Genomic DNA, 13857 nt, shown 5'->3' with positions numbered 1-13857 from the left:
CAAATTATATAAGCATTATCTAATTTTCATGTATTTTTAGCTAGCTTCTCCTTCTCATTTATAATAGTAATGAAAACAACAACAATTTATATTTAATGAGTGATTAAGATAAGCCAGGCTCCGTTCTAAGCATGGATACACATTACCTCATTCACTGTTTACCTTCAGCCCAATAGGATGGTAAATTATTATGTGTGTTATTTAAAGGAAAGAATTATTCAGAGTTGTCTTTGTAAGCCTTCCCTCTCCCTGTCTAGCACTGTAACCTACAGCATACATGCAGGGGGCAAGGGGAAAGAAGCAACAGTACTTTAGCACTATCCCACTTATTCAGATGTTTCTGAATAAGACAGCATAGATGAAATGAACTTTATTATTTTTCATAGCGCTGATTCTAGGTACTTATCTCTCCCCATCTGCAGACAGAGTAATATTTCCTTCCTTTGGACACCTAACTACGGGTCTATGTTCAAGTCTTGGTCCTAAGTTTTCTTTTTCCTTTCTCAGAGATATGAACTGGTTGCATGGCTTGAACTATCACCTTGATCAGGTAATTTCTAAACCTACATTTCTAGCCAAAGGTCTGGACAGATTTCCTATTTGAGCCCTAATTCTGTAATACCTTTATAAAGATGTTCCACAGGCATCACGGGCTCAACGTATTCCAAATGAAAATCATATCCTGCCCCCAAACTTGTCTTTCCTCCTGCAATCTTAATTCACTTTCCACTTTAAACCTCCTCAGCACCTTGAGCCAAAATAGTAATCAAGTTATCTGATTAATTGATCTTACTCACTCTAAACCAAAATGCTCATCCTGTCTTGAAAGAATATATTGCAATTCCTATTTTTCACTCAAATCAATAAATAAAATATGTAACTTTTTTCCTTCAAAATAGAATAGTTAGAAAGCTTATGAATCCATATCAAGTAAATACAAGCAGTGGTTAGAAGTCAGATAAGCAAACTGACTCAATTCCTCAGCTCACTTCTTGTTAAGTTAAAAACTGTAAGCAGCCATGAAAGTTCAGGCAGTTATAAAGTTTTAATTGTTCCTATTCTTAATTACGTATTGCTTATATTAATTAGCCATTGATTCAAGAAAGGATGTAGCAATATTAAGAAAAGACACAGACGATTCTCAGAAACAATATAAACCATCAATAAAAATCAAAAAAGATACTGAACTCCATTTTAAAATATAAAATTTAAAAAGATACTTTTTCACCTATCAAATTATTAAAGACTAAGAAGCCTAAAATAACTAGTGTGTTGGCAAGAGGGTGAGGAAACAGGCACTCTCACTCACTGGTGATAGAGTAAACTAGCTTTTTGGAGAACGATTTGGAAATACCAAAAATTTTAATACACATGCTATTTTACCCCTCTATTCCATATTCACAAACTTATTATACAGTGTACTTAAACATGTACACAAAGACACTTGTAAAAGTGGGTTCAATGAATATGTTTGCAATTAAAATGTTGGGAGCATCAAAAGAGAATTGGTTGAATAAATTATGATACACCTATAAAATACCATATGGTTATCAAAACAGCTGAGATAAATTTATATGTACTCACATAAAAACATTTCTGAAAACAAGTTGGAAAACAGTATGCATGACCCAACTGGTTAGTTTTGTTACATATGTATCATATATCGTAAATATTTAATTATATACACAAAACAAACTCCATAGCTATTAAAAGTGGTTACCTCTGGGGAGAGAGCTGGCATATATGATCTCACTTTTTATTTTACATATTGTTTGAACTTTTGTTTTTAATTTTTTTAAAAGTCAAACCAACAATTAACTTTACCAAAAAATTAAAAATAAACATACACATCAGGGTTAGAGATGCTGCTAACAAAGATCAATTCCATGGCTAGACGGAATGGGGACTGGCAGAGAAGGAACCCTGCCAGGCCACTTCACCTCCCTGCCTATTCACATTCCCTTTTCTCTCACCTCAGGTGTCAACCTGATCCAAACTAATTTGAGGTGAGGTGAGACTCCAGGGATTTCTGAGGGAAGATCCCAGACAGCAACCTTATAGTATGCAGGACAAAAGAAAGGGCCAGGGCAGGCAATACCCATTAGCAGTGATGGAGAGGGAAACTCCTCAATCTGGCTGAGACAATTATGTCTGTTTAAGGGAAGATCTTTGTGTTATGTTTGTTTTAAATATTCCTTTGTTGTTGTTAGGCATTGTTCCCAAATTTCTACCCACTTCTCATCAGCTATGGGCTTAGAAAATCAGATAATAACAAAGTCTGTTAGAACTGCTTGTGAATTGAAGGTACACAGGCTCTCAACAAGCACCTTTGGGACTCTGAAAAATTTATTTATTTTGATACACAGACTTTGAAAATTACATCTTTTTTCACATTTTTGTATTGTTGTTCAAGTACAGTTGTCGCCATTCCCTCCCCCAACCCCCCCAGGCATCCCCACCTCCTACCCTCAAACCCACCCCTCTTTGGGTTTGTCCATGTGTCATTCACAGTTGTTCCTGAAAACCCTTCCCCCTTTTCCCCCCATTATCCCCTCCCACCTCCCCTCTGGTCACTGTCAGTTTGTTCTTCATTTCACTGTCTCTGGTTATACTTTGCTTGCTTGTTTTGTTGATTAGGTTCCACTTATAGGTGAGATCACATGGTATTTGTCTTTCACTGCCTGGCTTATTTCACTTAGACTTTAAAAATTATGTCTTAATTTCCTAGTCTTCAGTTACAATCTGGAGGTAAGGGTGCAAAATGGTTGAGTTCTATGTAGGCGAAGTGTTACTCTTAAAGGAGTTATTGCCACACAATCCCTTGGATATGTAATTATGTACATTTAAAACAACAAATAACCCCACAGCAAACTTCAAAAGCTTCATGAATTAACCAAAAAGATCCTCAAATTTTAGTTGTTACATCAAAAGTTATGCTGTAAATAAAAATAAAACTTATAATTTATTATTCTATCCCTATATTGTAAATTATAATACCACTGTCCTAATTAGACCATATGTATAAAGATTTATCTTAGTGATTTTTTTACTCTACAGCTGAAAATAAATATTCTGTATTCAGTTCCTATGCAGTATCATTTTAAAAATTCATTCTGCTCAGGACTGCTCAGTAAGCTTTCCTGGCTATTACTGACCAATAATAAATCCTGAAAACCAGTTCAATCGATCTCCGGATCTCCCGAAAACATGGAGGTAGCTGCACCCCCAGATGGTCCCATTATTAGCATTCTCATGTATTCAAACATTCCAGTCATCACTTCTTGTAGAGGAAATGAAAAATAACTCCCTCTGAGAATTCAAGAATTCTAGTCTACTAACTTGGTAAAACTAAGTAAGGATTACTCTAAAGATACACAACCAATAATGTAAGAGAAAGCTGCATTAGTGCTTGATTAACAGTAACATAATGATTCCAGAATTTGTCCACCTACAGCAGTAGTGACACTTTGTCCCTCTAACTCAAGCTTTCTATTATCTAGGGGCATGTCTTATCTCTGCTATTAGACCAAGACTCCCTGAAGATAGAAAGCATATCCAGTTCTTAGTATCTCCACAGTGCATAGCTTTGTGCATAATCAGCAAAGACAACATGTTTGCTAGCCAAAATTACCTAAAATTTTAGTTTTGGCTACAGAGAAACTGTCCAACTGACTGGGAATTTAAATTTAAAAATTCTCACTATAAAACAACTTTAGCCCCAGCTTGTGTGGCTCAGTGGATTCAGTGCCAGCCTGAGAATGAAAAGGTCACTGGTTTGATTCCTGGCAGGTTGCAAGGCAGGTCCCCAGTCGGAGGTGTGTGAGAGACAACCAACCAGATGTACCTCTTGCACATCAATGTTTCTATCCCTCTCTTTCACCCTCCCTTCCCCTCTCTCTGATAACAAAATAAATAAATGAAACAAAAAAAACAACTTTAAAGAAGGTTATTTCTCATGGTTCTTTTTAAGAGGAAAAGGAAAGATACAAACTGAATTTCAAACTGCCCAACTGTTAACTTCTTAACAAGAATACAAATACTACTGATTTCAGTAAAATAAAATCTATATAAACCACTACCTCTCTCCTTTATGTAAGGAGGTGAAAGGAGAATCAAACTCTACTCATTTCAGCCAGATCTGCAATCTGGCTTTACATTCCTTACAAATCTAAGAATAAAGAACTAATATTTCAAGTAATACTGCAATTTAAAATATCTCACAATTGCTTAACACTTAACCTTTATTTCTTGAAACCAGTCAGAAAGCTATTTTTACACATATAACATAAAATCATACAATCATTTACAAGCAACTTAAAAAGATTTTCCCAATCACACCCGACTTTACACCAGGAAAAAAAAAATGTACAATCACTTGAATGTCAGAGAACAACAAAAGTAATTCTTGCATCCAAGAACAGAAAAGATCAGTGTTCAGACACAAGAACTGAATAGAGAACATTTAACTGAGATAAATCCCACCACTAGATTTCATAGATGTCAAGAGGTACAGAAACCCAGAGGCAGAAAGGAACTTTGAGATTACCTATTAATTGGATAATTAATTAACTCTCAGTTAGCAGATGAAACAGAAAAGCTATGGGACCTGGATTTAAAATAATGGCCTATGTATCCAAGTGCACAATTAAAGGTGAAAACACCTTGAAAAAATGGACCCCCCCATACACACAAAAATTATCTTTTTACTAATAATCCCATGTGTGGGAATCTAAAATATAGATAGAAAAGGCCACGTACAGGAAGATGTTCACGACAGCATTCTTCATTATATCAAAACCAAAGAACTTCAACATCCACAGTAGGAGAACAGAGGCAGTATGCAGTATAACAAGCATAGGCTTTGGACCCGGAAAGACCTGGATTCAAATGCCAACTTCTCCACTTTAGAGCTGTGAGACCTATAGCAAATCACTTACTATTTGAGACTCAGTTACCTCAACTGTAGAACGGGGGGATATTACCATCTTCTTCACAGGGTTGTGTAAGGGACTGAATGCATGTAAAAGGGTTGGCACAGCACTTGGAGCTCAGCGAGTGTTCAATAAATACTACTTTTATTGGCAAGTATTAATATCCATTCACTGGAAGATTATACATGTATTTTAAATAATGGTTATAGGAAAATCTATATATACAAAATATATAGTTAAAAACAACAGTGGTATGATCCTGCTTATGTGTAAAAAAAAAAACTATACATATATATGTAAATGCAGAGGGAAAAGTATGAAAAGTGGTTAGTTATGGGTAAAAAAAATTGTTGGTAGGCATGATAAAACTTTTTACTTTATGTACTTCTATATTGTTTTACTTCAAGCATGTATTTAAATATTTTTAATAATTTTTAAAATGCACCATGATTACCAAGTAAAATTAATGCACCACTTTGACAGTAACTAGAAAAAAAATATACCGAAATTATACCAGTGGGTCTAAATGAGTTTTGGGTCAAAAACCTCTTTTCATTCTAAATGAATCCAAACTTTGGGTTATATTTTAGTATCATTTTGTAGTGGTTTATGTTCCAGGATAAGTTCAACTTTTGGAAATCATAAACACAAAACATCTTCTTCACCTCACTTAACTCACTAGTCAATATGAACTTAACATATAGTCACTTCCCTTGTCTGTTTTCCTATTGCTAATGCAACTTTACCTAGAAGCCAAAACACTTACCAATGGTATGGGCAATACCTCCCAACCACACAGAAGTCAATAATAAAACCAAGTGTTTGAAAATAAAAACTATTAAATAGATAAATAGAGCCCCACATAATGAGAATAATGTTGCCCTAATATTTTTATTAGCACAGAGAAAACTCATGAAGAAACCAACAATGATCAATTAAGCCAACAGAAAAATACATATACTCTTTCAAAAATTAATACAATTATAGTATTTTAAAAAATATTTTATCTATGTATATTTAGAGAGAGGGGAAGGGAGAGACAAAGAGAGGGAGAGAAACATCAGTGTGTGGTTGCCTCATGTGTGTCCCTCACAGGGGACCTGGCTTGCAACCCAGGCATGTGCCCCAAATGGGAACTGAACCAGCGGCCCTTTGCTTCACAGTCCAGTGCTCAATCCACTGAGCCACACCAGCCAGGCAGAATTACAGTATATTTTTAAGTTCATAAAGAAACATTAAAACCATTCTACATAGGTACTACACTTTATAGTTTAAAAGTAATTTTACATATCATTCTTCTGACAACCCCCAGCAGATACTACATGGGAAGGTACAGAACCCTAAGTCATATCTCAAATACACCACTTCCAAATCATGTCTTCTTTCACTATCCCACATCACATTATTAATTTTAATATGGTTTACTAAAAGCAATCACATTTCTTATCTCCTCTGAGCTTTCATCCTGGAAACCTATGACCTCTGCTATACCTCATCCTGCTAGGCAGGCAGAGCAGGGCATAAGTCCCTGTATACAGACAACTCAGCAAGAACACTGATCTTTCCAAAGATGTCAAAACTTACAAACACTAAAGTTACAGCATATGCCAAGTAGGATAACCAAATTCATGATGAATGGGTCAGAAAACAAAGGAACGTAAAGAGTGGCTGAAGGAATTAAAGTTGATAAACTTAGAAAAAAGGGGTGAGTGATACACACACACACAAATTTTATCATCAGACACATGAAGGGCCATCATATAAAGGAATGAGATATGCAGTAAGGCCCAGTGGTTAAAAAACAAAGGCAATTCAACATTTGTCCCACAAACGTTAACTGGGTATTGACTCTGTGCCAGATGCTTGTGCTCCACTAGGCAAGGCACACAAAGGTGAGTAAGAGAAGTTCTAATCCTCAAGAAGTTCAGACTAGTAGAGGGGGCAAGAAAATTAGTAACACAGATGAAAAGTATTGAGAAAGTTATGGGAACACAGAGAATGAGGACTCTAATTGTTTGGGGGTTGGGCTAGCACAGAAAAATTCACTGAATACAGGAGTAGGAGTTCCAGAAGTGGACAAGGTGGGGAGTGGCATTAATAGGAAAAGAGCAGCATGGAGACATGAAGCTCTGTAGCTGATCTGGAGTGGGAACACCAGGTACACATTAGAGGTGCCTAGAGGTGCGGCTTTAAGTTGTGGGTAGGGAAGGCCAGTGGCAAAGAACACAAGGGACCTCACAATCTCCATACCAGGAAGTGTAGGCTCTAACACTTAAGCTATGGAACTCTTAATTAGAGGCTGTAATAAGTAGGAGTGGCATGCTCAGAAAAATACATAAAACTGCTCATTCCAGAAGGACAGACTCCTAAAGGATAGCTGTGGAGATAAAGAGATTAATTTATAGAGCCAATATTGTTAGTCTTGGTGGAAATGTTGACGAAAAGATACAGATTCAAGAAATATCTAGAAGGTTAAAAATCTAACAGAACTACTGGCTATGAGAATGAGGGGAAGGAGAGGGTCCAGGATGACCTCTAGATTTCACCCGGGTTGACTGGTGAACAGATGCCCAATGCAGGTAATACAGGAAGACAAATTGATGCAATCATTCAAAAAACAGTAGTGCCGAGGGCCAGGAATTGGTTTGTCACAGTCCAGAGAAAAGGGATGAGGAAAGCAGGATGGAAGAAAACCAAAGATGAATTTACCTCTGGTGTTGTGTAATGTAAGGTGACTACTCAGTGAGGCTACTGAGTGGCACGTGAAAAAGAATGGACTAGGGGAGTTGTTAGCTCACCAGGAGCAACTGAAGACTAGCAGAATGTGCAATGACATCAACTTTAGATACCAATATTTAATGGGGGAGAGGGCTGAAAGAAAAACCTGCAAAACAAGTGAAAATTGATCAGGGATGAATCAGGAAATAGGGTGATGCCAAAATAGGCAAGAAAAAAAATTCAAGAAGGGTGGGGATGGTGAAAATTGAAGTTAAATGTACTGCATAAAGCAAAGTTTACTAATAGAAGTTATTGAAAACCGAAATAGAGTACCTTGCGAGGTAATGAATGATATCATCAAGCAACTGATGAAAGGAGATAGAGTGCTTATATAAGACCTTGACAAGAGAATTCTTACCTTAAATGAAAAGCATAGCTACATGACCTCTGCAGTACACCTCTGCAATCCAGATCATGGCTAGCCTCAACACCATAATGTCATTTCACCAAATACTCTTTTGCAATCTAACCAATAAATGGGATATTTGGTTATTCTAATAAAAGTTTTTTTTTAAATGTCTACATACTTCCTGTAACTCATAAGCAACCAATACCAAATTAAAACTTTTCACTAATTCTGCTCTTGGGGTATAAAATGTTGCTGCAGAAAGTGTGGAAATATCTGATCTAGTCTACTTCAAATTCAGATTGATTTCAAATGAACTCTTAACCTTCCTAGCCTTCTCCATTCCTGCATCCCAATTCCCTTCATTACCATTCCCTTAACCCCTTCACTCTGATTAGAAAAGACCTCATTACAAAGGCTGCTCGGTCTCATCACCTTTCCCCAGGTCCCTACATAGTCTTCCCTTTCTAAAATGATCTGTGCCTAATCATTTCAAATCCTTCCACCACTGCTGACTATCTTCTATCACTAGTCCTTCCCTTCTGTTCTTCTCCATCTCCTCATGTCTACAGTCTACCCTAGAGTTGAAAAAACACTTCATTTACTGTTGTCCCACACTCCATTTTCCTCCTTTTACTACCAAATGCCTCCATTCCCCTACCACCTACAGAAAGGTTTCTGAGTCTACCCCTCTACAACAAAAATAAATAAATAAAACCACTGACAAATGACATCTGATATACTGACAGCTTGTTCCATAAGCTGCTTACTCAGTTCACTTACTCAGTTCTCAATTCCCTTGATCTCTCTGCAACTGACCAGGGAACTGACCAATCCCCTCCTTACTGCAGTTATTCTTTTAGCTTTTGTAACTAGGCAAGATGGTTTGTAGAAAACACTCTGGGTCCAAGAATCAGAAGATCTGTGTTCTAGACCCAACTATACTTTTAATTAGCTGTCAGCCTCCCCATTTCTACTCATAACATCTCAGGTCTCACTTTTGAGACACACTGACACCCAGATTAAGTCAGGTCCCTGCAATATAAACTTTCTCAAAACCTATTCTTCTCTTCCGCAGTGCTTATCACGACTACTTAATTATATAATTAGCAGTTAAGGGCTACCTTTCCTACCCACACACCAGACTGTAAGCTTCATGAAGGCAGAGTGCACATTTCAGCAATGGCTTGCACTTCATCAGCATGTAATAAAAGCCCATCAACTGAATTAATGGTGGAATAAATGTTACAACCACTTCCTGAAAGACTGCTTATTATTTTTATTATCCTAAGTAATAAAATTGCTAGCATTTACTTTCAAAATTACTGACAAAATTTTAAACAGAAATTCCAGTTACCGAAAACATACATAATATGATAAACAACATATACATATTTTACATATAAAATTAAATAAGAGTAAAAGAGAACTTGTTTTGCCCATCCACAAGAATAGAATGGGCTGGATCAGTTACCTACATTTTGGTACCAAAAGGTGTACTCTAAACTATGTTTAGGCAAATGCAGAAGTCCGAGTTTGATACTAAAACACTAGTTTACATATCTGTTTAAATAATACCCACTGGTACTTCAGGTTTAAAATTTTAACGCTGGCAAAAATCACGAGGTATATCAAACTCTGCAAGAAAATCAAAAGAACGTTTGTCAGCCAAGTTCATTGCAGTGTGATTTTAACTTTCACATGAATCAGGGGAAAACAAGATGTCACTTTCAAATGCGAAATTTCAGATCAAGCAAGTAGGTGAAAGTTATGTCAAGTTTAATGATACACCACCTTGGTTAAACAATTTAAACAGATTACATGCTAATTTGCCTTTCAACTGCTGAGTGTGTCCAGTTCCTCAACCACACTGTAAGTCTTTACAGGCAACTTGGTGTTAATTAGCCTATTTAAGTAAATAGAAATGCAGATGATTTCAATCATCTGTGCTATGTTAAAACCCTGAAAATGGCTTTTGAGGCCAAATGTATTTAAATAGTGTCACTTGAAAACAACTTACAAGTATGTAAAATCCAATGCTTAAACCACCCCTAGGTTAAGCGCAGTTAGGCTATACAGTTGTAATCACCAGGAATGAAGCATTTCCTGACGGAAATACTAAAAGATACAATCACTTGAACCCTTTTCCAAGGCGCTCTCATCGTTAAATCACACCACTGGTTCTGAGGAAGTAATTGTGCCCCCTGGCACCTTCTGTTCCGCCGCCTTGGGGCCCGGCACGAGTAGTCCCTGGAGATAAACCAGCGCTTCCCAGGGACTTCGGCCGGGAAATCCCTGGCCAGGGGAGGCGGAGTTCAAGCGCCCCCCGCCCTGCCCGCCGCCACCCCCGCCCCTTCCTTTCCTTGAAAATTAATGAATTGGCCGTACGATTGTTTATTTAATGAGGTGTGTAGTGGCCTCTACTGGTGCTTGTGTGAGCACAAGAATGTCCCACTCTTACAAGTGGGATGAGCCTGGGGGAGGGGAAGGAAGCTAGGGAGGCGAGAGGTGAACCTGCCTTCGGGTACAAAGCGCAGAACTAGACCGGGTAGCCCCGGACGCACTCCAAGGCCGCCCCAACCCTGGAGGCGCCCCCGCCCGCCTACTTCATTCCCCACCCAGAGCGATCCGCTTTCCCTTCAGCAAGCCGAGACCAGTGGAGAAGTTCCTGCACGTTTCTTCCTAGATCCTAAACAAAAACACCGCAACCACAGCTGGTGCCGGTACGGCGCCCCTGCCCCCACCCGTAACCGCCCGGCCCGCGCCCAGCGCCCACCGCTTACCTGGGGACTGCGGCGGGGAGCCGCTCCTGGCGGCCGCAGCTCCCGGCTCCCAGTGCCCGAGCAGCAGCAGGCAACAGAGCCAAAAGGAGGAGGTGCTGAGGAGTCGCCGAGCTCCCCGCTCCGCCGCCATCTCTTGCCCGCGAGCGGCGGCGGCTGTGCCGCGGAGCCCTTGCCTCCTTCCCTCCTGCACGCCTCAACCGGTCCTTCGCTGCAGGCTCGGCTCCCGCGACCGCCGCTGCTCCAGCCCGGCCCGACCCGGCCCGCGCGGCCTCTCTTCGCGGGAGCGGAGACTCGGGGGCGCCTCCCTCCTACAGCGGGCGGAGAGGGAGGAGAGGGGGGAGTCAGTACATTCCGGGCTGGGATGGGGCGGGGGGGTCGGCAATCGGTCTTCAGGTTCCAGGCGCCGCCACCCGCCGCCGACTCCGGCTCCGCACACCAGCTCAAGGGGGGCGGAGACCGCGGAGTCGGGGGTAGTAGGCGGGGGCCTGGGGCGCACACCCCCGCGCACGCGCACGCGCGGCTCCCTTGCCCGCACCCCTCGGCTCCTCGCGCCGCCCGCCCCCGCTCCAATCCCGGTGGCCGCCTGGCAGGCTCGCTCCCCTCCCCCTTCTCCCCAGAGCTGCGACGGGGCGCGAGGCGCGCGCTGGCGCTCCCATTGGCTTCCAGAAAACCCCGGAGAAGCGGATCCTTCTTCTTGCTTACACCCGCTTCGCGCAGCCACTCGGTCGAGGGAAGAAATTCACCCCGGTCACCTCCGACGCCTCCGGGTGCAGAGGCCGGAGGACTAGAAGCGCTCCAAATCCGAGCTTGTCAGGGAGGCCGGAACGGACGCGCGCCCCTCTGCAGCGCGGACTGGGGCCTCTATATAGGGCCTGAGAGGAAACCGAATGGCCTCCGGGAGGAAACCTGGGTGCGCGGAGGTCGGAGTCGGGATTTATGTGCTCGCCAAAAACAATAGTGAGTCCGCCGGGCTCTGACTGGGACCTGGCGCGGTTCCCGTAGGAGGGGACCACCGCGCCGCCACTGATCGCCCGCTTCCCGGCCGCGCCGCCTGGGCCGTGAGCTTCCCCGGACAGTGCCGGGACCCGCCTGGACCGCGGTACTCGCGTCACTCGGCCTCGAGCCAAGGAAGCCGGGTACGGACAAAGTGCCCGGTGTCCACTTCTCCACCTTGTGCGGGGGCCCGGGACGAGCCCCGGGACTCCCGGGGCTGATCCTTTTGACTGTAACTGAAACCGTTTACCTCTGTCTTTGCTGGGCACTTCTCATTTTCCTACCTGGAAATCACGTCTTTTGCCGGGAAACCAGGAGCAAGAGGGATATGATTTTAAAACACTTGGTAATCTGGAGGCAGTTAGGAGAAGACAGTTTATAGTTAGTTACACTGCTTGCAGATGAGAATAATTTTATAGGTTATACCCATAGAAATATTTTAAAATTTCTTTGTATGGCTATGTACTTGGAGAATCATGTTTTCATTGTTAGTGTGCGTTAGATTTTGATTCACTGTGACTTCCCACAAGAAAAGGGATGTTTCTCTGACTTCAGCATCACTGTGCCTTCTCGTAATTACCTTGTTCAGATCATTTCTTTTATTGTGAAGTGCCAAAATAACCAATAATGTAAGACTTGCGTTAACATTGAAAGAGAAGAGCTTAGAATTTTCATCAAACCTCTTGAATCATCAAAACGGCTGGAATAAGGAACTACATTCTAGTTCTTTCAAACAATTGACTCCTAATAGAGCAAATACATGTTTATTGTTTTACACCAGGAAAACCATTTAAATATCTTTTTGTTTTGATAGAGTTGTTAGTCAGCAAAAATATTTCCTGAATACCCCGATTGACCTGTTAAATTGGGAATAGATTACCTTCCAATTACTTAACAAGTATTTGCTTAATTAACCTTTAGTAATCACATCATTATTCAGTTTTCTGAGATAACGAGAAAAGCTCTTTGGATACTATCAATTAACTTGCAAGCATTAATATTCAGATACCTTTTCCTAAGTCTGCAAATTTTTCATTATATTAAAACTATAAAATACATAATATGACTTTTTAAAATGAAATTTATCTCCAAGTTTGAAGAATATGAGTTCTGGCTAATGAAATAATCATAATTATTTTCATGTATGATTTCTGTTAACTGTCTCATTATTTATCAACCTGAGATGTATATCAGGGTTAAATCAAGAATTTACAAAGCATGTTCTATAAAATAGGGTGACTCATATGTTTCTGATGTGATTAAATCACAATTTTAATCAAACCCACTATAATAAACCACTGATAGAGCTCCAAATTAAAAATAACAGATTTCGTATGAGTTCAAGAGTAAAATAGTAAACCCAGGCATGCACTTGAATTCACGTCCTTCACATTTCTTTTTTTTAAGATTTTTTATTATTTATTTATTTTTAGAGAGGGGGGAGGGAAGGATAAAGAGCCAGAGAGAAACACCAATGTGTGGTTGCCTCCAGTGCTCCCCCAATGGGGACCAGGCAGGAAGCCCAAACATGTGCCCTGACTGGGAATCGAACTTTGGTTTGCAGGCCAACAGTCAGTCCACTGAGCCACAACAACCAGGGCCACATCCTTCACATTTCAACATAACTTACATTTTGAACATTCCTTTTAAAAAATCATCATGTGGAGTCATTAAACTCCCTTCTTTGGTAAAGTATCTGAGAAAAGATGTTCTCGGCCTTCTTATCATTTTTACTCTCCCCACAAGATTTTTCTTCTAACACCTCAGCCCACATTATATTGCTCATCAATACATTTTAGGTAGTCTATTAACCTATGAAGAGACATTTAACCATTCGTGAAGTTAACACCTTTTTCATCTAAGTAAAGTTAGAACATGAAGCTCATGTTCAAGAAATAGTGCACAAAAAACAGCAAAGAAAACAAGCCATTGTAATGTAAGTACATTACCAAAGCACAGGCCAAAAGTATCTAGAAATTTATTCTAAGTGCTCTTTGATATACAATTATATGAAAAATTAGTAAAG

General features: G+C 40.4%; 1 protein-coding gene across 8 annotated transcripts in view; it reads right to left on the bottom strand.

Moving 5' to 3' along the window:
- The window catches only part of NEO1 (neogenin 1), a 260180-nt gene extending 248871 nt beyond the window's left edge, over positions 1 to 11309 (bottom strand). For 2 of the 8 annotated variants that reach the window (XM_045848488.1, XM_045848492.1), the window contains exon 1: positions 10839 to 11307. In XM_045848488.1, the coding sequence (XP_045704444.1) occupies positions 10839 to 10968 (130 nt within the window). In that variant the 5' untranslated portion in view covers positions 10969 to 11307. Of the gene's footprint in view, positions 1 to 10838 lie in introns of all 8 variants that reach the window. The other 6 variants (XM_045848486.1, XM_045848487.1, XM_045848485.1 and 3 more) reach the window with 5 other exon arrangements.
- Between the last annotated feature and the right edge of the window lie 2548 nt (positions 11310 to 13857).

Source organism: Phyllostomus hastatus, unplaced genomic scaffold (assembly GCF_019186645.2).
Source record: "Phyllostomus hastatus isolate PE091 unplaced genomic scaffold, TTU_PhHast_1.1 phas_contig_62, whole genome shotgun sequence".
Lineage (NCBI taxonomy): Eukaryota > Metazoa > Chordata > Mammalia > Chiroptera > Phyllostomidae > Phyllostomus > Phyllostomus hastatus.
This window is presented reverse-complemented; position numbering and strand designations above follow the sequence as displayed.